Source organism: Balaenoptera ricei, chromosome 10, assembly GCF_028023285.1.
Source record: "Balaenoptera ricei isolate mBalRic1 chromosome 10, mBalRic1.hap2, whole genome shotgun sequence".
NCBI lineage: Eukaryota > Metazoa > Chordata > Mammalia > Artiodactyla > Balaenopteridae > Balaenoptera > Balaenoptera ricei.
The window spans coordinates 91,658,778-91,681,418 of NC_082648.1; the positions used below are offsets into that span (position 1 = coordinate 91,658,778).

Here is a 22,641-nt window from a genome sequence, read left to right on the forward strand (position 1 = left end):
TTTATGCACGTTTTTAGGGGTTTTTTCCACTGTTTTAAAATTGAGTTTTGTAAATTAAACTTTTTATTTTGAGACAATTGTAGAGTCCCATGCAGTTGTAAGAAAACATACAGAGAGATACTTTGTTTCCCCCATTGGCAATATCTTGCAAAATGACAGTTAAATATCACAACCAAGATATTGACATGATACAGTAAACATGCAGAAAACTCCCATCACCATAAGGATCCCCCATGTTGCCCTTTTACAGCCACACCCATATCTCTTCTGCCTTCACTCCCTCCTTATGCCCCGGTAACCACTAATCCGGTCTCCATTTCTCTAATTTTGTCATTTCAAGAATGTGATTTAAATGGAATCATACAGTATGTAACTTTTTAGGATTGGATTTTCTCACTCAGCATAATTCTCTGAAGATTCTTCCAGGTCGTTGCATGTGTTGATAGTTTGATTCTTTCTATTGCTGACTAGTACTCTGTGGTATGGACGGATCACAGTTTATTAACCACTCACCACTGAAGGACATCTGAGTTGTTTCCAGTTCTGAGCTATTACAAATAAAGCTGTTATAAACATTCCTGCACAGGTTTTTGATATGAATATAAGTCTTCATTTCTCTGGGATAAATGCTCAGGAGTGCAACTGCTGGTTTGTATAGAAGGTGCATGTTTAGTTTTTAAAGAAACTGCTAAACTGTTCTTGAGAGTGGCTGCACCATTTTATATTCCCACCAGCGAAGTATGGGTAATGAAGTTTCTCCACATCCTCCCTGTTTGGTGCTATTGCTATTTTTTATTTTAGCCATTCTGGTAGATGTATAAGTGGTATCTCATTGTGGTTTTAATTTGCATTTCTCTAAATGGCTAATGATGTTGAACATATTTTCATGTGTTTATTTGCCATCTGTATATCCTCTTCAGTGAAATGTCTCTTTGTGTCTTTTGCCCGTGTTCTAATTAAATTGTTTGGTTTTTCACTGTTGAATTTTTAATTAATTAGTTTATTTATTTATTTATGGCTGCATTGTGTCTCCGTTGCTGCGCGAGGGCTTTCTCTAGTTGTGGTGAGTGGGGGCTGCTCTTCGTTGCGGTGCGCAGGCTTCTCGTCACGGTGGCTTCTCTTGTTGCAGAGCACGGGCCCTAGGCGCGCGGGCTTCAGTAGTTGCGGCATGTAGGCTCAGTAGTTGCAGCTCACGGGCTCTAGAGTACAGGCTCAGGAGTTGTGTTGCACAGGCTTAGTCGCTCCGCAGCATGTGGGATCTTTCCAGACCAGGGCTCAAACCCATGTCCCCTGCATTGACAGGCAGACTCTTAACCACTGCACCACCAGGGAAGTCCCTCCCTGTTGAATTTTGAGAGTTCTTTGTAAATTCTAGAAAATAATCTTTTGTCAGATACATGGTTTGCAAATACTTTCTCCCACTCTGTAGCTTGTCTTCTTATCCTCTTAACAGGGTCTTTCACAGAGCTTCCATTTCGAGGAAGTCCAGTTTAAGTTTTTCCTTTTATGGAGCTTATGCTTTTGGTGTCAAGTATTAGAATGCTTTGCCTAGCCCTAAATCATGAAGATTTCCTCCTGCATTTTTTCCCTAGAATTTTTATAGTTTTCTGTTATATGGTGAAGTCTGTGATTCATTTTCATTTTGAGTTAATTTTTGTATGAAGTGCGGGACTCAGAGCAAAGTTGTTTTGTTTTTGTTTTTGTTTTGCCAGTGGATGTTCAATTGCTCCAACACCATTTGTTGAAAAGACTATCTCTCTTTCATCAAATTACTTTTGCAATTTTGTCAAGTCAGTTGGGCATATTTGTGTGGGTCTGTTTCTGGGTTTTCCATTCTGTTCCATTGATCTATGTGTCTGTCCCTCCACCATTACCACACAGTCTTAATTACTATAGCTATAAAATAAATCTTGAAATTGGGTAAATTGGTTCCTTCCATTTCATTCTTCTTTCACAAAATGAATTTAGCTATGTTAGTTCTTTGCCTTTCCATATAAATTTTGGAACAAATTTGCTATATGAACAACAACAGAAATCTTGCTGAGACTGATAGGAATTGTGTTAAACCTCTATATCAGTTTAGGGAGAATTGACATCTTTTCTATGTTAAGTCTTTCAGTCCATGAACATGTTAGTCTCTTGGTGTCTTTAGATCTTCTTTGATTTCTTTCATCAATATTGTGAGTTTTCAGGGTACAAGTCCTGGACATGTTTTATTAGATTTACACATAACTATTTCTCTTTTTTTAACAATTGTAAATGATGTTATATTTTTAATTTTTTGTCCATGTGTTCATTGCTAGCATATGGAAATACAGTTGATTTTTGTATGTTTATCTCGTATCCTGTGACCTTGCTGAACTCATTTATTAGTTCTAGGAGTATTTTGCAGATTTATTGTGATTTTTCTACTTAGATAATCATGTCATCTGCAAGTAGAGATGGTTTCATTTCTTCCTTTTCAATTTGGTCTTGCAGATTTCTTTAAGGGGAGTTTTTTAAATTACAAATTCAATTTCTTTAATAGTTACAGAGCTATTCAAATTATCTACTTAATATTGAGTGAGGTGAGGTACTTTGTGTTTTTCAGGGAATTGGTCCATTTCATCTACGTTGTCAAATGTATGTGTGTAGAGTTGCTCATCATATTCCCTTATTACCCTTCTGATGTCTACAGAGTCTGTAGTGATAGCCCCTGTTTCATTCTTGATTTTGTTAATTTGTGTCTTCTCTCTCTACTACTCTTCTGTTTTAAGTTACATTGATCGCTGCTCTTATCTTTATTATTTGCTTGCTTTGGGCTTATTTTGTTTTTCTTTTTTTTTCTTTTTTTTTTTTCTTATTTTGTTTTTCTTTTTCCAGGTTCTTTAGGTAGAAGCTTAGAATATTAATTTGAGACTTTTCGTCTTTTCTTATATATGCATATCTTTCTCAGCACTACTCTGGCTGTGTACCACAAAATTTGATACCTTTTATTCTCACTTTCATTCAGTTCAGTGTGTTTTTTATTTCCCTTGGAACTTCCTTTTTGACTTATGAATTATTTAGAAATGTGTTGTTTAGTTTCCAAGTATCTGTAGATTTTCCTGTTATCTTTCTGTTATTGATTTCTAGGTTGATTCCATTGTAGTCAGAGAACACAGTCTGTATTATTTCAATCCTTTTAAAATTTTGAGGTTGGTTTTATGGCCCAGGATATGGTCTATCTTGGTTTCATGGGCACTTAAAAAGATTGTTTTCAGAAATTCCCTGGTGGTCCAGTGGTTAGGACTCAGTGCTTTCACTGCCGGGAGCCTGGGTTCGATCCCTGGTCTGGGAACTAAAATCCCACAAGCCATGCAATGTGGCCAAAAAAAAGAAAAGACTGTTTTCTGCCATTGTTGAGTGGAGTGTTTCCATAACTGTCGATAAGACCCTGTCGGTTGATGGTATTATTGAGTTCTTCCATATCCTACAGATTTTCTGTCTAGTTATTCTCTCAGTTGAGAAAGGGATATTAAATTCTCCAACTGTAATTGTGGGTTTGTCTGTTTCTTCTTTTGGTTCTGTCAGTTTTTGATTCACATATTTTGCAGATCTGTTGTTTGGTGCATACATATTTAGGACTGCAATATCTTCTTGGTGAATTAACCCTTTTATCATTATATAATGCCCCTCTCTGCTTCTGCTAATTTTCTTTGCTCTGAAATCTACTTTATCTAATACTTAGATAGCCACTCCTGCTTTCCTTTGATTAATGTTCATGTGATATATTTTTTCCATCCTTTACTCTCACCTTGCCTGTTTTATTAGATTTGAAGTGACTTTCTTGTAAAAAGCATATAATTGGGCTTTTCATCCACTCTGCCAATCTCTGTTTTTTAATTGGTATATTGAGACCATTTATATTTTACTCAGTTATTGCTACTTGAGGGCTTAAGTCTGCCATCTTATTTTTGGTTTTCTGTTTGGTCTCTCTGTCTTTTTTCTCTTTTCTTTTTCTGCCTTCTTGTGGACTACTTGAACACTTTTTAAATTCCATTTTTATATGTCTGTAGTGTTTTTGAGTGTATCCCTTTGTATAGTTTTTCTAGTGGTTGCTTGCAGTATTATAGTGTGTGTGTGTGTATAACATCATAGACTACTGGTGTCTTCATTTTACCAATTCAAGTAAAGTACAGAAACCTTACTTCCCTTTATGTCCCTTTACCCTCCCCCATCTATGACATAATTGTCTTTAAATATTTCATCTACATACATTTAGAACCACATCAGACACTTATAATTTTTGCATCAACCATCAAACATAATTAGGAAACTCAAGAGAAGAAAGAAAACTTATTATGTTTATCCATATTTTCGTTTACCATGTTCTTTCTTCCTGATGTCCCAAGATTCCTTCCTCTATCCTTTCTGTTTAGAGAACTTTCTTCAGCTATTCTTTTAGGGTAGGTCTCCTGGTGACAAATTCTTTTAGTTTTCCTTCATCTGATAATGTCTGATTTCCCTTTCATTCCTCAAGGGTATTTCCACTGATATTTTTCTTTAAATCAATTTGCCTTCCATTAAATGTATTTAGAAAGGAAACATTGTATTACTACCATAAATTGAAAACCTTCATCACTTGCGGTGAATAAAAGGTACATATCAAAACACATGGATGACTATTTAAAAGCACTTGAGTTCATTGTGTGTTCAGTTTCGTCTTGTGCACAACTCCAGTGGGGCCACATGCTGACCTCGCAGAATCCTCTGGAGGTGGGGACCCTTCCCACCTCCACCTTTCCCAGGCGTGTGGCAGCGCAGAGCAGCTCACTGCTCACAGGTCAGCCCAGTGCATCCCGCAAGGGAGGGGCCCCTGCAGGGAAGAGTCAATCGCTGTTGACAGTGGATTGAGGCAGAGAACTCACTGCCAGTGTCCCCAGATAGTAACAGTAATTCCGCATTCTCTTGATTCTGAGACACAGCTTTTTCCACCTTCCAGCATTTCTCAAGTTAAATGGATCTTAAAAATGAGTGTGTGTGTTTAATGTGGTGAGTTTCTTTTTCCTCTTCCTAAAAGCTGCCATTAATTTTATGACATTTTAGGATCTAGAAAAATAGGGATTCGTCTGAATTATGGGAAATTGCTGATTTGGGGGTTCAAAATGGTCAAATCTCAGCCCTTTCCTTTGGTTCAGCGGTATATTGGGATGTGTTATCCTTTTTAGCTCTCATAGCCACCTCACCAAGCAGGTAGTTTTAATCCACTTTGGAAGAGCACACCAAAACCCAGAGAGGCTGACTCACTTTCCTAAGGTCACAGAGCTAGTGAGTGAGGAGCCAGGACTGGGGCCCATTCCCATCTGGCCCCCTTGTCCATGTTTTTACCGCTGTGTAGAACCCCCGCCTAAGCCACCTGAAAAGGACCTTTGGGATCAATCCTAGCACTCCTTTGTGAAGAAGAGAAAGTGTTTCAGTATCTTTTTAGGAGAGGAGTGAGGGGTTAGAGGAGGAGAGGAAGGACGTCAGCCCCCAAGTCCACAGGAATCCATCTCAGGGGAGTCTCCTGGTAACCGTGCTGTTAGGAACGTGGCTTCATTCCTGTCTAGTTTTATGTAGCCGCACAGTTCCGAGTCCCGAGGACCCAAGTTCACCCCACGAGCACACGTACCCAGCATTTTCCGCGAGAAACCTGAATTCCAGGTACCCAGCGGCACGCCAGTGACAACCGCTAACCGGCTGCCATGTACGTGAACCTGGCCAGACCTACCTCTCCCAGCCCAGGCTTCCCAGGTCAGAGCCTGCATGCGGAGGCTGGCCCGCTGCCCCTGGGGTTGAGCCTTGTGGCCCTTTGAGCTAAAAGCACCGTGCTTAAATGTGTCTCTCAGAGGAGAGTGTCAGCATCTGTCCCAGCACAGCCACCCAACCCACGCCCACCCCCAGAACAGAGTGAGCCTCAAGCTCGGTTAATTCCAGCCACTGTCTTCAGGTTCGGGTCCAGAACTAACCAAATCCATAGGGTAGACCAACCCCACAAGAGTTGTTAACTTATACGAATTACAGCGTGCCAGGGAAGCAGAGTGAATTATGCCAACAATCCCACAGTCTGGAGGAAGTGCACAGAAAAGGGCACAGAGCAGACACCTCGACAAACACAGATGAGTTCAAGGACACAGTGGGGAGTCTTCTCTTAGGGTTCTCATCTCTGGAGGAGAAGCGGCCAGAAAGCCTTGGCAATGGCAGCATCTTTGGTGCTGTCATCGGACTCGTCAACATCGTCCTTCACACAGTGTCCAGCCCTCAGGGTCTAGCCAGTGCCTGGCACTTAGCAGATGCTCAATAAATATTTGAAGAAAGAATTCATGAATGGATGAAAGCATAGCTTAGTGCATGAGGGAAAGTTTACATTCAAGAAACCTTTGGGGGATGAATGAGTCAAGCCTAGGGAACTGTTGATGACCCGTCTTCTTTCCCTTTCTCTCCTGAACTTCTAGTGCTTTCATCATAATTTTCCTATTTCCTCATTGGGCAGCTTTTCTTTTAATAATAGACTTCATTTTTTGGAATGACTTTAGATTTACAGAAAAATGGAGAAGATAGCACAGAGAGTTCCCCTACAGCCCCTCACCTGCTTCCCCCATTATTAACATCATGCATTAGTATGGTACATTTGTTATAATCAGTGAACCAACATGGATACGTTATTGTTAGCTAAATACTTTATTCCTGTTTCCTCGGTTTTTATCTAGTGTCTTTTTCTGCTCCAGGACACCACGTTACCTTTAGTTGTCATGCCTCCTTAAGCTCCTCTTGGCTGAGACAGTTTCTCAGACTTTCCTTGTTTTTGATGACCATGACAGTTTTTGAGGAGTACTGGTCACATATTTTGTAGGCTGCCCCTCTAGTGGAGTATGCAGTATTTGTCTCACGATTTAGACTGAGATTGTGGGTTTGGGAAGGATGACCACCGAGGTAAAGTGCCTTTCTCATCACATCAGGTGTACATACTATCAGTATGACTCATCACTGGTGATGATGACCTTGACCACCTGGCTGAGATTGTGTTCGTCAGGTTTCTCCACAGCAAACTTACTGTTGCCTCCCCCTCACTTTCCAGACTGTGCTCTTTGCAATCAAGTCACTATATGCAACCCTCACTTAGGAGTGGGGAGTTAACGTGCCCCCCCAGATAATTTTTAAGTGCTTGAGGATTGTCCCTTTGGAACAGACAGCCCTTGTCTTTACTTTTCAGGTGATACAACACATAGTGAAGTTAGGAAGTGAGGCCAAGCTGTGAGTTCCTGGAGAGACGGGATCTTGATCTACTGCCTTTGTTGCCCCCAATATGGCTCCTTTCACAGTGCTGGTCACCTCTTAGATGCTGAATAAGTACCTATTGAATTGAATTAAACAACTACCACCACCACCACCAAAAGAAAAAAAAAAAAAAAAAAGCCCCACGAAGAGTCCACCGGTTGCTCAGGCTTCTCTTACGGGTCACGAAATCCAGGAAATGGATCTCCATTCCTTCCCCCGAGTTGATGAGATGGGCTGACTCACCAGCAAGGCTCCCAAGACAACCCCAGGTGCAGCTAGTGAGACCAGCACCATTCATCACCCAGTCTGCACAGAGCATCTTGCAGGTCACAGGTCTCATCTTTCTTGTGATCTGCAAGTATTCACTGTGCATCCACAGTGTGTTGGGCACGCTGGGGTCAGAAGCATGACGAAATAGGCAAACTCTAGATGAGCTGTATTAGTTTCTATTGCTGCAGTAACAAATGAGCACAATTTAGAGGCTGAAGACAACAGCCATTTACTATCTCATGGTTTCCATTGGTCAGAAGTCCAGGCACAAGGTCTCGGCTGGCTCTCTACTTAGGGTCTCACAGGACCAAAATCAGGGGTATCAATCAGCAGGGCTGAGTTCCTTTCTAGAGACCCGGGAAGAATCCACTTGCAAGCTCATTCAGGTTTGGGTAGAATTCGGTTCCTTGTGGCTGTAGGACTGAGGCCCCATTTCCTTCCTGGGGGTCAGCTGGGGGGTCACATTTTGTTCCTAGTGTTGGGGCCTGCATCCCCTCTCAAGCTCACCATGTGGCCCCCGCCTTCTCCAAGCAACAGTGCATCGAGTCCGTCTCAGGCCTCCAGTCCCTCTGACTTCCACTTCTCCCCCATCCCTTCTGAATTCCTCTTCTGCCTCTAATTTTAAAGGCTCATGTGATTACAGTGGGCCCACCCAGATAATCCAAAGTAATCGCCCCCTTTTAAGGTCAACTAGTTAGTGACCTAAATTACTCCTGCCAAGTCCCTTTTGCTCTGAAAGAGAACATATTCACAAGCGTGGTATCTCATGATATCACAGTCCCAGGGATTAGGGCACGGCAGTCCTCTAGGGGCCACAGTACTGCCAACCACCCGGTGCTTCTCCAACATTAGTATGCATGGGAATCACCTGCAGAGCGTGTTAATGCGGATTCTGATTCAGTGGGCCTAGGGTGAGAGTCTGCATTTCTCGCAAGCTCCCAGGCAATACTACTGCTGCTGGTCGATGGAGCGCATTTGTGTGGCAAGGCTTTAGACCAAAGGAAACAAATTTACAGTCCCCAGCCCAGGTCAAACCCAAGACAGAATTTTAATACATGAAACTTGTGGTTCTCAAACCAAAGGGAGCATCCGAATCATCAGAAAACTTGTTAAAATATTGACTGGTGGGCCCCACCCCCAGCCCACCTGAGGCTGAAGTCTGTGGTCCAGGGACCACACTTTGAGAACCACTGCTGCAGCCATGAGACAGTCACTCTGTGAGTGTTAAGTGAGAGGAGCAGGTAACACCTTTTGGTCATAAGGCATCATCTTTGAAAGCAGAATCCCTTTTTCTGTCCAATATGATTGCATCTCCTTAGGCACCTCTGTGGACCCCCTCGAGGTAACATGGTGCCTTGCAGGATCAAAGGATTGGGTTTTCTTTCCATATGTTGAACTGTAATCCCTCTCTTTCAGGAACACAGTGAAGTAGATTCAAGAATAAGAACTGCTAACATCATTAGTAGTCTCAAACCTATCTTTTAAGATTAAAAATAACATTTATTGTTTTTGTGACCAAAGCAACACTTGTTTATTATAGAAAATATAGATTAAAAAAAAAGGGAAGACATCATCATCCCACCCAACGGTAGCTACTCTTTTTCCAGACCTTTCTTTATACATCCAAAGATATATGTAGCATTTTACTTCCAAAAATACATGGTACAAATTGTGTTGTAACCTACTTTTCTTAATATACTGTAAATGTCTAGCTATCTACCTCTGTTTTTAGCCCCTAGTTTCAACCCCCTTCACCCAGTAAAAAGCATCCAAAAAAATGCTCTGATCCCTGGCTTCCTTCCTACACACCTGCAGTTGGAGGGAGATTAATGAACAGCATGGGCCCCAACAGGAAAGGAGGAAAGAACATGAAGGGCAAAGGGCGATCAGAAACAGGCTCCCTGAGCAACTGGGGCAGCTGTAGTTTTGCATCACAGAACTATTCCCCTCACACACACATACTTTTTTTTGGAGAAAGTGATTCAGTTGAGCACTCCTGGATCTGGAAATGCCTCAGCACCAGAATCAAATTCAGAAGGAAGCCGAATCAGGAGGGTTTGTATCTTGGTCACGGAGAGCACAAGCACAGGACCCAAAGGGCTTCCTGCTGTGATTTTCGGGATAATTACCTGCTGCCAGAATTTTGGCGTATTAATAAAGGTGTGTTTAGGGTGTAAAACTTATTTTCCATCCTGTGAGTTACAAAACTTGTTTTCTAATGGATAGTAAAGAAATGATTGGAGCAAGAAAGGATTTAATTACAAATTAAACTTCCACCAATGAACCTGCTAGACATAGTGGACAAACAAAGCAAGCAAATCCAGGGCCTGTCGGGCAAAGTGAACATGTGATGTCGGGGGAATTTCTCTCAGAATCTGCAGTAAGTCTGTGGGCTCCTCTCGCCTGGGGGGAGGAACCCATTGCTACACCACAGCTTGGATGAGTGCACGGCCCCCAGCAGCGTGAGCTGTTCTTTCCTTTCCGCAGAACGAAGTGATCAGCCAGCAGCTGTGTGTCATCTTCACTCACTGCTACGGGCCCTACCCCATCCCCAAGCTCACAGAGATCAAACGGAAACAGACCTCGCGCCTGGGTGAGTAAGTGCTTCCCGGGTCCTGCCCTACGCTGTTGCTTTGTGATTTGAGGGCAGGGAGTAAGCAAACGCCATAAAAGAAGGTGGGAGCGTTGGAGGGCAAACGAGGTGGATACTGGAGTGAGGTAGGTGGAGGTCGGGATGTCACCTTTGTTATGGGATTAAACTGTGTGGAGAACATACCTTGGGGGTGTGGACAAGGGAACTCGCCAAAATCTCATCCCTCCGTTGAGTGCCTTTCTACTGCAAGTCACCGACAGTGACGGGCTGCCCAAGACCTGCTAAGCCCACGCACTCCCAGCCGCCAGGTGAAGTCCCAGGGAAGGCTGAGCTGTGCATGGCTGCTCTCCCCCAGCCTCCCCTCTAAGAAGTCCCTCCTCCCTGAGATGGAACAAGCTGGGGACAGTGGCAGTACGGCAGTGTCCTCCTAATAGAAGTCCTGCAGGGAACTGGGAGGAGAGGTGAGGAAGCGTTGCCCGCTTCCCGTGCCGCGTGCACACACACACAAGAGGGGAACAGAGCCGAGCTGAGGAGACAGGACACCCTGAACTTCCATCAGGGTAGCAGTAATCACTTTTCACCCTTCTTTGACCCTGGCATTGAGCTGGCCACAGCAAAGCCCCTGACCTACTCTCTCTCAAGCAATCCCCGGGCCACCCCAGGAGGCACACAGTGTCATCCTGGTCAAAGCTGAGGAAGGAGAGGCTCTCAGAGGCTGCAGCATCAGTTCAGGTGGAACTGGAGCTTGAACCCAGGTCCCCCCAGAGCCACAATTCCATCATTCTCCAGTCCGGCTTCTGGGGTTTTCCAGAAGAAACCTTTGCATCAGGCACTGATTTCATTCGGAAGATCCTTGCAAACTGGTTGATCAGCCTGGCAAGAAGGCAAACACCCAGCTGCCTTGAATCCTGAAACGTGAACCTTCTGTTGCAAGGGCCTGTCTCTCACTGCCTAGGGGGTTATAAAATATTAAAGATAAAGGACTCCCTTTGCCATGAAGGTTGGGGACTTTCCTACTTCCTGTTTCCTCTTCCTATAAAGACCAGGAAACTTTGGAGAAATGGAAGCATCTGAAAAATTCTACCCTTTAGCAAAACCCCTACTTTTGAAACAGGTGAGCTAGTTTAAATTCGTGAAAAGGCTAAATTCATGAAACTGTTTTAAAGTGTTTTTATTCCTGTCATGAATAACCTGTTAATTTAAATGATACAACTTTTATGCTAAAATGAAAAACTTAGCAGTTGAATCAAAATTGTCTGGTTTTATTTATGCCCATTCATGTAGGCAAACCAGAATGTACTAAAACTGCAAGTAGTTCTACCTTGTAGAAAACAGGTGTTAATTAAAATATTATCAGGGCAACAAATTATAAAGATCAATCAAATTAACAGACTTTAGAGATTGAAGGTTACATTGCCAGGACATAGCAATAATCTCTGACAGCTGGTGCCTTACAAGACACCCTTGTTAGAGCAAACATTTGCAAGGGCTGTTTCACTGATGCAGCATAAAATCTGCTTTCCTGTAGCTATAGGAGAGGAGGGAATATTTTTTTTCCTCCTGAACTTGCTGAGATTTCTTTCACCAGCAATTAAAAGGGCCTGGTTCTCAGCCCCAGCATTGGAATCCCAAGGGTTATTAGCACCAAGAGAATAAAGGCAGGCCTGAGAGGCTCAAAGCTCACAAGATGAAAGAAAAAGGACATAATTACTAGTAAGTGGAATATGGAACATATAGTGTTTTGCATCTTCAAAACAGCATTTCAAGCTCAGATAATTGAAGGTGGCCAAATAATAGTTCCTTAGGAATCTACTTGAAAGGAAAGATAAGAGTAGTGACAAAGGTTCCAAACTGGCATCTCTGTAGGGCCGGGCAGGTCATAAAAATGATTGAAATGAGTTTGGTGTAAGACAATAGGGAGTGGTGGGGACTATGGCAAACTGGAGAGCACATGCCTTATTTTTTATAGTACATTGTCCTCTTGCCCTCCCAGTGAATTCTGGGAGAGAATGGTAAAAAGAGCTAAAGGTAGGAGATATTAGCAATTTGGGAAGCAGGAGTGGGGGCTAGTTGGAAGTGGACAGTGGGAGTGAGAGAGACCCAGAAGAGGGAGGCATGTGGCTGAGAAGAGGGAGAAAGTCACTCCAACCTGTTAACAGTCTTTAAAGCAAGTGGAGAAGTGTTAGTCAACTCTGGGGCCTTCCCCTGTAGCCTCTCTTCCCTTTACCTGGAGAGATTTAGAAGTTTGGGTTTTGTTGTATTTTTTTAATAAAAAAAATTTTTTAAGATAGTGGAATTATAGGTGATTTTGACTTTCTTATGCTTTTTTTTGATATGTTTTAAATTAAAACTTTTTTATTGGGAAGAGGTGAGGTGGCTATAGGGACTGACAGAGAAATATAAGTGGAGGACATCCAGGACCACCACCTGGGGCGAATCAGCCAGGAAGGCAAATTCTGGGTCCAAGTTACAGCAGGGCCTGGGCAAAATGGGGCCAGGCCAGGGGTCTGACTTAGAAGCCAGGTGGGGTGGAGCCGTGTAGGGGTGTACGGGAGTGTTGGTGGATTCTCCCAGTGAGGCAGAAGTGCTGAGCTGAGGACAGACTGGCACCTTCTGTAGCCCGAGGAAAAATGGCCAAAATGACAGGCAAATCGGAGGATCCCGGTGCTTAGCAATGCAGGCCCTGGAGTCAGAATGTCTGGGTTCACATCCTGGCCTCTCCACCTGCCATTTGCTTGACCAAGTCACTGTGACTCCTGGCCTGTGTCCCCAGCTGCACACCTGACAGCCGTCCCTTTCTCCCAGGACTGAATGAGTTTACACGTGTAAGTGCCAGCTCACACGGTGCCTGGCATATCGTGAGTGCTCAGTAAGTACTAGAGTACTCGTTGTACAACTAGTTATACAACTTCTTTATTCTTGGAGTTGAGGGCAGGGGCCTGGCTCGCTTGCCTCTGACCCTGAGAAAAGGGCTTGGATTTCGAATCACCTGGAACACAGCGGCAAGGGGACAGCTCTTCAGAACCACTTCTATCCGGCGGGCGGGCGCTGAGCTAGAGAAGGAGGAGCGAGATGGGGTGGGTGGATGGTCACCTTCCACACCTGACAGTCATCTGAACTCAGGCTGGGGGCGAGTCTTCTAAGGGGAAATGCTACTTTTATTCGCGAGTAAGCTATGAAGATTTCCTGCGAGAAACTGAATTTCGTGACTTGAGTGTTCCTTTAACTGATTCTGTCTCCTGTTTGGTCACTTTCTCTCCAATGAGTATTTTATCGCCATGGCCTCCCTGTCAGTTCTTATGGGCACTTTTCCAAAAGAGGAATCCAAACCTCACCCTTCTCTAAAGCTACCCTCTCTCCCTTTCCTGTTCCAGATCCTCATTTCCTTAACAATAAAGAAATGTCAGATGTTACCTTTCTGGTAGAAGGAAGACCATTTTATGCTCACAAAGTGCTGTTATTTACAGCCTCTCCAAGGTACGTGTCATCAATTTTGAAAACACTGAATTACGAGGGTGGCTATTACTATTCTCTGAAATTCAATGTGGGTGGTATCGTCACTGAACTGGCAGATTTTCTTCTCAAAATCAAGGATCCAAGAGTACAGGGCATTTGTACACCGTGTTCAGGCAGCATGATTCACAAAGACAAAAGGGGGAGGCCACCCAGGAGTCCATCAGTGGAGGAATGAATAAAAAAATACGTAGTGTATACGTACGTTATTCAGCCTTAAAAAGGAAGGCAGTTCTGACACATGCTACAATATGAATGAACTTGGGGACATTATATGAAGTGAAATACGCTCGTCACAAAAAGACAAATACTGTATGATTCCATTTATATGAACCTAGAGTAATCAACTTCATAGAGACAGCAAGTAGAAGGGTAGGGATGGTGGGGCTGGAGAGGGGAATGGGGAGTTGTTTAACGGGGACAGGGTAAGTCCTGGAGACTGATTGCACAGCGATGCGAGCACACTTCACGTGAACATTACACTTAACAATGGTTAAGACAGTAAATTTTATGTTACATGTTTTTTAACCACAATTTGGAAGAAGAGTACAGGGCCGACACTAGCATAAGCAGCAGCCTGATTATGTGGCTTAGACAGGGCACCATTCCTCTAGGCAGACAGGGCACATGTCGGGCACAGAGCTTCGTGAGCAGAGCGTGGATTGGATTGTAGCTCCCTCAGCCAGGTGTCCTTGTGCAGCCTGAAAGCTCCTACACGGCAGCCTCGAAAGGCCTGCTCTCCAAATGTCAGGGAACTTTGACATAAGCCACCCAAAACACAGAGGTCCTGAACCTTACTTTTCCCTGACTCTGGAGTGACAGTAGTATAACACCGTCCCTGCTAGCTCTGCTACAGCCCTTCCTTCTCCTTTTGATTTGAGTAGAGGTGGAGTTGACCATTTAGAACTGCATTATCCCGGGACCTGAACAGGGATCGGTGAAGGTGGGCAGAGAAGAAAGTGATGCTGAATGAGGAGAAGGCAGGCTGCCAGGGGGTGAGCAGAGGGTAAGGACCCTGGGATCCAGAAATGGAACCCACTTCCAGGTCACTAATGAAGCTGTGTGGCCAACACTCCCTGGGTTCCTAAAAGCCTCCTGGCATCTCCAGTGTTCCCCCCCAAAACCTAATACCCCAAATGTCTGCTTTGCCACTGCAAGAAAAATACACAGTCCCTTGCAAGGTTCTCGGTTGTGACACCATAGAAGAACTAGATCAGTATTGTACCAATGTTAATTTCTTAGTTTCAACAAAGGTACCATGGCTGTGTAGGATGTAACATCGGGGGAAGCTGGGTGAAGGGCATCCTAGAACTCTCTGTATGATGTTTGCAACTCTTCTGTAAATCTAAAATTATTTCATATTTAAAGTTTAACTGATAAAAAGAGACACAGCTTAGCTTATTTCTAAATGTATTGAGTATCCATGTGTTCCATTGACTGAGTCTCTACCCACAAGGAGCTTAGTTTAGTCAGTGGCAGGAAAATGCACCTAAAACCCCAGACAGATGATCACCCTCATAGGGAGATGGTTAGGTCATCCACAGATGTTGATTAAATACCTACAGTGCGTCAGGTCCAGCCTGGCATAGGCTCTGAGGAGGCAGCAGAGGCAGAAATGGCAGAAGTCCCTGCCCTCTTGGAGCAAAGGTTGTGTGGGAGGGGGGGGAAGAGGGAGGTGTAGAGCTCCGTGGGCGGCTGAGGAGCTTGAGGCCTGAATCAGGAAGGACTCCAGGAGCTTGAGGCCTGAATCAGGAAGGCAGGCTTTGTGATGGGCCCTACAAGGTGGACAGGGCTTTAAAAGGCATTTGTTCTTTTCCAATCGCCTGTTTGAGAAATAATTTAACAGTTCCAAACACTGTTTTTAACTTTAGAGTTTTAACTTCAGATTGGATTATGGTATCATATCAGAAGGGGGAGCATTATGTTAAACAATCTATGGATATGTCATTGTATCTCAGAGTGGGAGGGGATACAAGACATTACATGTTTCTATCGTCAGAGAGCTGAGTCTCTTGCAAGCTGTTGATGTCTTTTTGAGTCTTTTTATCTCCCTTTTTATGTTCCTGCTCAGGTTCAAAGCGCTGCTCTCTAGCAAACCAACAAATGACAACACCTGCATAGAGATCGGATACGTGAAGTACCCCATCTTTCAGGTTAGCCCCTGCTGTGGCCTGGAACCCTGCTGGTAGGTGCGGGGCACCGGTGGGTCCCTCCAGCCCTCCACCTGTGGATCAGCCACTGTACTGAGTCATCAGCTCCTGCACTCTTGGCCCCTGTCCTCACACTGCCCCTCCCACTTACCGTCCATTCATGCCCACAGCATTAACTGAGCACCTACTATGTGCCTGACACTGTGTTGGGACCTGGAGACACAAGGATAAAGGACATTCTTCTCCTGGGGACTCACAGTCCAGAGGGGGTAAATCTGAGTCACAGTATAAAGTGGGGTGTGCGTGAGAGAGGGGTGAACCAACAAGCTACGGCGACTCAGACCAGGGAGACTGGGGAAGGCCCCTGGATGAGGTGTCGCTGAAATATTGCAGGCTGAGGAGAAGCTGGCAAACCATGGGGAGGCTTAGGGCTTAAGAAAGGGAGTTGGAACATTCCAGGCAGAGAACAGCAGGTATGAAGTCCCCAAAGGCAGTTGAGCCCAGTATGATCAGGAACCAGTGGACTTCAGGGAATCCAGTGTCATCTTAACATTTGTCTGAACCTAATGTAAATAGGAAAGGAAGGTTTGTCAGAGGCCAGATGACATTGCCGTATCTCCCTCCATTTGAAATCAATACCATTTGGTTTATGGGGCACTTCTAAGGGGGCACAGCATCTTTCTTCCCTTTTCCTCCATTCTTCATGCCTGATTCATTTTTTTTCTTTTTTTTGGTAGTGTCTTTGTCTGGTTTTGGTATCAGGGTAATGGTGGCTTCATAGAATGTCTTTGGGAGTGTTCCTTCCTCTTCAATCTTTTGGAAGAGTTTGAGAAGGATCGGTATAAGTTCTTCTCTGTACGTTTGGTAGAATTTGCCTGTGAAGCCATCTGGCCCTGGATTTCATGCCTGATTCATAAATCCAGCCTTGCAATGACATTCTCGCCGCTAGGAGAAATTCACACCCCCAGCTGGCCTCGCAGCCCTATCTCTGAAGCTCCGAGTCTCATCGGGGGCATGGAGGCTGGTGGGCTGCTTACGTCCATCAGGGGCCCTACAGGGGAGACTGTGGCCCCTCCATGCTGTCTTCCCACAGCCAGGGTTAGTCGGCCAATGTGGGTGATCTGGGGATGGAGTTTATAGGATTCTGAACAGGACCTGTTTCCTCTGGTTCAGTTCTGGAAGGACAGCCCTGGGAAAAGGTGGGTAAGACTCAGGCTGGCCCTCGGGAGGCTCACATTCCAAGAGGGTTGAGGAGACCACTCAAACATAAGCAGGCGGCAAGCATGGCCGTAACCAGGGTCATAGGGCAGGGGTCCTGATCTGGGCTTTGAAGGACAGAGCTGCATTTCAGGATCTAAATGCTACCTTCCCCAGTTTAAACAGCTGCATTCCCCTGTTTAAAATGATTGTCCCTCATGTGACCTTGAACAACTTGCCCAGCCTATCTGAGCCTCAGCTTCCTCATCTGGTGAATAGGAGAGAGAGGGTATTCCAGAGGGAGAAACAGCATAACAAAGGCACAAAAGTGGGAAATCGTGGTGTGTATTTGAGGGAAAGTGATAATAGTCCATTTGGCTGTGTCTTAAGGTATACTGGAGACTGAAAAGATGCATTGGAACCACATACTGTAAGCCAAGTGTGGCTGGCCAGATGATGGTTCTTCCCTCCACTGGTGATTGACCCTGGTCCCCCAGATCCTGTGATTCAGAGGGCTGCCAGGAAGCCACCATGCCCTCACACTAAAGCCCTAAAGCCCACTGAGGTGTCAGTATTTCCACCATTAGAGATGCATTCCTTTGGCTATGTTTAAACTTCAAAATAAAGAATCCTTATGGAATAAGGATTATTCCTTATGGAATAACCATGCACAGGCTCTTCTCTGAGCCTCATTTTCCCCATTTTTAACTCCAAGTGTGAATGAGGCACTGACCTTTGCTTGCATGTGGTTATCTGGATTAATCTTGCCACTTTTAGAGGTGGGGAAACTGAGACCCAGAGAACTTAGTGCTGGTGAGTGACAGAGCCATTATTTGAACCCAGTCTGGTCCAAAGAGGAACAATAATAAGAGCAGCTCCCATTTCATGTGCTCCAGCTACATGCAGGGCTCGAAACCAGTGGTTCTCAACCTCAGCTTAGCAGTGGAATCATTTGAGGAACTTTGACGATTCCCAGTGTCCAGGCTGTAAATCAGAATCTGGGCTGCGGCCCAGGCATCAGCATTTTGAAGTCTCCACCCTCTGCCATCATCCAGAGGCATGTGCAGCCAAGGTGGAGAACCAGTGCTCTAAGTTACAGTGGTTCTCAAAATTTAGGAGGCCTCAGAAACTCCAGGGGAAGCTCTGGGGGGTGAAGGGAGTTGCTTGTTAAGATGCAGAAAACTTGCTAAGATGCAGATTCCTGGGCTCCGCCCCCCAGAGTTCCTGATTCTGTAGGCCTGGGGTGGGGCCCGAGAATTCATGTTTCTTACAAGAACCCAGGTAATGCTGATGCCGCTGGACCAGGGACCCCCTCTGAGCACCACGGCCCCACATCATCTCATCCAGTCCTCCCAGCTCCCCCTCCAGGTGGCTCTTCTCCCTCCCAACAGACAAGGTAGAGGAAGTGGCCCGAGCTCCCACTGCTCATCACAGCCAAGCTGAGCTTCAGACCCAGGCCTGGCTGACTCCCAGACCTGACCTCTTAACTGCCTCCCTGCTATGGGGCCTTCGGTCCTCCCTAAAAATCGTCCAGCCTGGAGGAAAGGCCCATTAGCATTTGGAGCATGAGCCAGATGCTGGAAACCACACCCCCACCCCACCCCCAGCTCTCCAAGTGCCCATGGAGAGAGCACTTACGCCATCAAGCCTGGGACTAACTGGGGAGGTTCTTGTCATCAGAACCTGGCTTGTAGTAGGCACTCAATAAATGTGTGCTGTGGGAGCTGGTTAAATGAGACACCTACGTGGAAAGGCACAGCCCCAGAGGAATCATAAGCCTGTAATTGCTTTTAGCTGGATTAGGCTTCCCGGCCACATTAGCCTCCAGTTACTGTAATGGGCAGAGAAGATTGAGCAGGCCCTGGGGACTTTCCCATGTGCCTGCCCCTTCCCCATAAAAGAAGAAAAGCCTCATTTGTGGCTCAAAATAGGCCAAGTAGGGCTGAATCTGACCCAGAAGGAGGCTCCCAGGGGCCTGCTCACTTCACTTCCATGCTGAACAGAAGAATTTTAGTAAATGAGACAGCTTTGAGTTTCCTCCCTGCAAGAATGTTTAACATCATACACAGGCAAGAGCCCCATGCAGCTGAGGCTGCACCTGGGAGCAGGGCCTCCACGAGGCTGTGGACGCCGTTTACATCCTGCTTCATGCAGGCTGACAGCTGCCAAGAAAAACAACTCCATAAACAGGCCCTTTGGCCTAATAAGGGTCCATTTCGCCCCTTTGCAGAAAAGGCTTGTGCTGGCTGAGTCTGAAGGTGGCATGGCTCAGCCCAGTTTAAATTCCATTAGCCCCAGGTTCTCCATCCATGCTCTTGAAAGCAGCATTTCAAGTCAACAACCCAACCGTGAGGAAATGAGATAACATGCTTTGTAACTGGAGCGGCCCTGTGTTCAGGACAGTTATTATTATGGCTCTTACCATTATTATTGTTGGTTTGGCCTTTATAAAAGAGAGGTGCTAGGGGAATAAATGGATTTTAATAAAGCAAATATCCCAGCATTCGCCGATGTGATGTTTTAGATGCTTATGACCCATCAGGTTTGGGGGCGGGGGCGGGTAAATAATGCTACGATATCATTTCACAAAGCCTCAGCCATCACCATTAAAACACCGCCATCTCTGCAACAGGCAGGTGGCCAGCGCATAGGAGACTCAAATGCAAAAGAGGAAGGGCAGGCACTGGGGGGGCAGAGATGGACGAGACCCAGTCTGTGCCCTCAGACTCCAGCGGGAAGTAACACTGCAGTCATGTGCGATGGGCTGCCCTGCACGGGGTGGGAGGCCGCTGAGAGATCTGAGCAGATCTGAGGCTTCACAGAGGTGACCACTGAGCTAGATCCCGAAGGAGGGGCCGGAGATCAACAGGTGGAGAAGAAGGGAAGGGCATCCAAGCAGAGGGAACAGCGTGGGCAAAAGCAGAGGAGTGAAAGAGACGGTGGTAGGTTCTGATCAAGGCAAATGGTTGGGAGCGGTCAGAGTGAAAAAGGCAGATGTTACCAAGGTTGGGAGGAGAGAAGGGCAGAGTGGCAGGTGAGATCTGAAAAAGTAAATTGAGCCATAGTAGCCGTATTCATAACAGCAAAAAAAGTGGAAGCAACCCAAATGTCCATCGGCTGATGAATGGATACACAAAATGTGGTACATCCACACAACGGGGTATTGTTCAGCAATAGAAAAGAGGTGAAAGAGTGATATATGTGACAGCAGGGTGAACCTTGAAAACATCACACTAAGTGAAAGAAGCCAGACACAAAAGAGCACATGCTGTATGATTGCATCTGTATGAAATGTCCAGAACAGGCAAATCACAGTGGGTGTCAGCACACGTAGGAAACGGGAGAGACTGCTGACGGGCATGGGGTTTTTCCTGGGGGTGTTGAAAATGTTCTAAAATTAGATTGTGGTGATGGTTGCACAACATTGTGAATATTCTAAAAACCATTGAACTGTATACTTTAAATCAAAACATTTTGTGTCATATGAACTCTATTTCAATACAACTGTAAATAATATATACATATACATATTTTTTGAACAATTTTTTTTTACTGAAGTATAGTTGATTTACAATGTTGTGTTTGTTTCTGGTGTACAACAAAGTGATTCAGTTATACATATATATACATATTCTTTTTCATATTCTTTTCTGTTATGGTTTATTACAGGATATTGAATATAGTTCCCTGTGCTATACAGTAGGACCTTGTTGTTTATCTATTTTATATATAGTAGTGTGTATATGTTGATCCCAAGCTCCTAATTTATCCCTCCCCCTCCCCGTTCCCCTTCCCCCTTTGGTAACCATAAGTTTGTTTTCTGTGTCTGCGAGTCTGCTTCTGTTTCGTAAATAAGTTCATTTGTGTCATTTTAGATTCCACTTAAAAGTGATATATGGTATTTGTCTTTCTCTGACTTACTTCACTTAGTATGATAATCTCTAGGCCCACCCATGTTGCTGCAAATGGCATTATTTCATTCTTTTTGTGGCTGAGTAATATACATCTTCTTTGTCCATTCATCTGCCAGTGGACATTTAGGTTGTTTCCATGTCTTGGCTATGTAAATAGTGCTGCTGTGAGCATTGGGGTGCATGTATCTTCTCGAATTACAGTTTTCTCTGGATATATGCCCAGGAGTGGGATTGCTGGATCATATGGCAACTCTATTTTTAGTTTTTTAAGGAACCTCCATACTGTTCTCCATAGTGCCTCCACCAATTTACATTCCCACCAACAGTGTAGGAGGGTTCCCTTTTCTCCACACCCTCTCCAGCATTTCTTATTTGTAGATTTTTTAATAATGGCCACTCTGACCTGTGTGAGGTGATACCTCATTATAGTTTTGATTTGCATTTCTCTAATATTTAGCAGTATTGAGCATCTTTGCATGTGCCTATTGGCCATCTGTATGTCTTCTTTGGAGAAATGTCTGTTTTAGTCTTCTGCCCAGTTTTTGGTTGGGTTGTCTTTTTTTGTTATTGAGTTGTATGAGCTGAAAAATGATTACTTTAAACACACATGCAAAAAGTAGATTGAGATCAGTCGCAAAGGATGTTAAATGGCCTGAGTAAGAAAGTGGCAGCACATGGCAGAAGCACTACTAGAAGAAGATTTTTCAACCTCAGAGAAAATTGAAGAGCTAACATTTATTGAGTTCTTGCCATGCACCTGCCAGGCCCCTGTTAGGCCTGTTACATATATTAACTCATTTAATCCTCATCATAACTCCATGAGGTAGGTCATATTATCCCCACTTTACAGATGATGAAACTGAGGCACAGAGAGCCTAACTTAATTCAGGTCACCCAGCTTTTAAGTGGCAGAGCCAGATCAGAAACTGAGGCAGCCCAGCTCCAGGTTCCTTGCTCCTAACCACTGTTCTGTATTAGTCACAGACTCTCAGAGCCTGAAGGGACCATAGAGGGCAGCCCAGTCCAAGCACCTCATTTTACAGGTGCCCCAAAATGGAATGTAACAGTCTACAGATTTTTCCAACACACCGTTATTAAGGCCAGGCAGGTAAAGTCAGTGTGTCATATAGGCAGGCAGAAGACATTAGAGAGTAGTGGAGACAGTAGCCAACTGGGAAGGATACACACCACCTAAAAAATTTATACTCAGCTCCATGGGAGGTGGTGACAGCCAATACTAACACATCCTTAGGCTTCATTCTACTTGGGGGACACGAGTTTGCAAAGCTCTGGGACTCTGCACACCATCCGGCATCCTGAGTCACATGTACAAAGCCTGGCTTGGACAGTTCACACCATCAATGAAACGCTGAAACCCTGGACCCCTGATGGCTTCATCTTGGATCTTGTCAAGTTATAATAGGGAGCAGGTGATTTCACCATGGCTCAGTCACCCTCTGGAAATTAAACAAGAGGTTTCTAGTCAAACTGGGCCATGTTCCCAGGGGGACTGCCGCTGGTGTAGGGTCTTTAAGCCACACCACGTGTGCTGCAGTTCTGGGCAGCTCGGTGGGGTGGGAGGTAGGAGGACAACCCGTGATTATCACTCATAGATGGGGGAAAACCATCCTGGGGAGCAGAGCTTAGAATTGTTTAATTTGACGCTGAGGATGAACCACAGGGAGACAGATTGCAGCATGGTGTAAGGAAAAATATCCAGCCTATA

The 22,641-nt window shown here is 44.8% G+C and overlaps 1 protein-coding gene across 2 annotated transcripts in view; it reads left to right on the plus strand.

Annotated features, from left to right (window-relative positions):
- Positions 1–22,641, plus strand: part of ABTB3 (ankyrin repeat and BTB domain containing 3) — a 307,345-nt gene that overhangs the window by 273,853 nt on the left and 10,851 nt on the right. For both annotated transcript variants that reach the window (XM_059936832.1, XM_059936833.1), the window contains 3 exons: positions 10,036–10,141; positions 13,516–13,618; positions 15,726–15,807. In XM_059936832.1, coding sequence (XP_059792815.1) covers positions 10,036–10,141; positions 13,516–13,618; positions 15,726–15,807 — 291 coding nt within the window. The remainder of the gene's footprint in view (positions 1–10,035; positions 10,142–13,515; positions 13,619–15,725; positions 15,808–22,641) is intronic.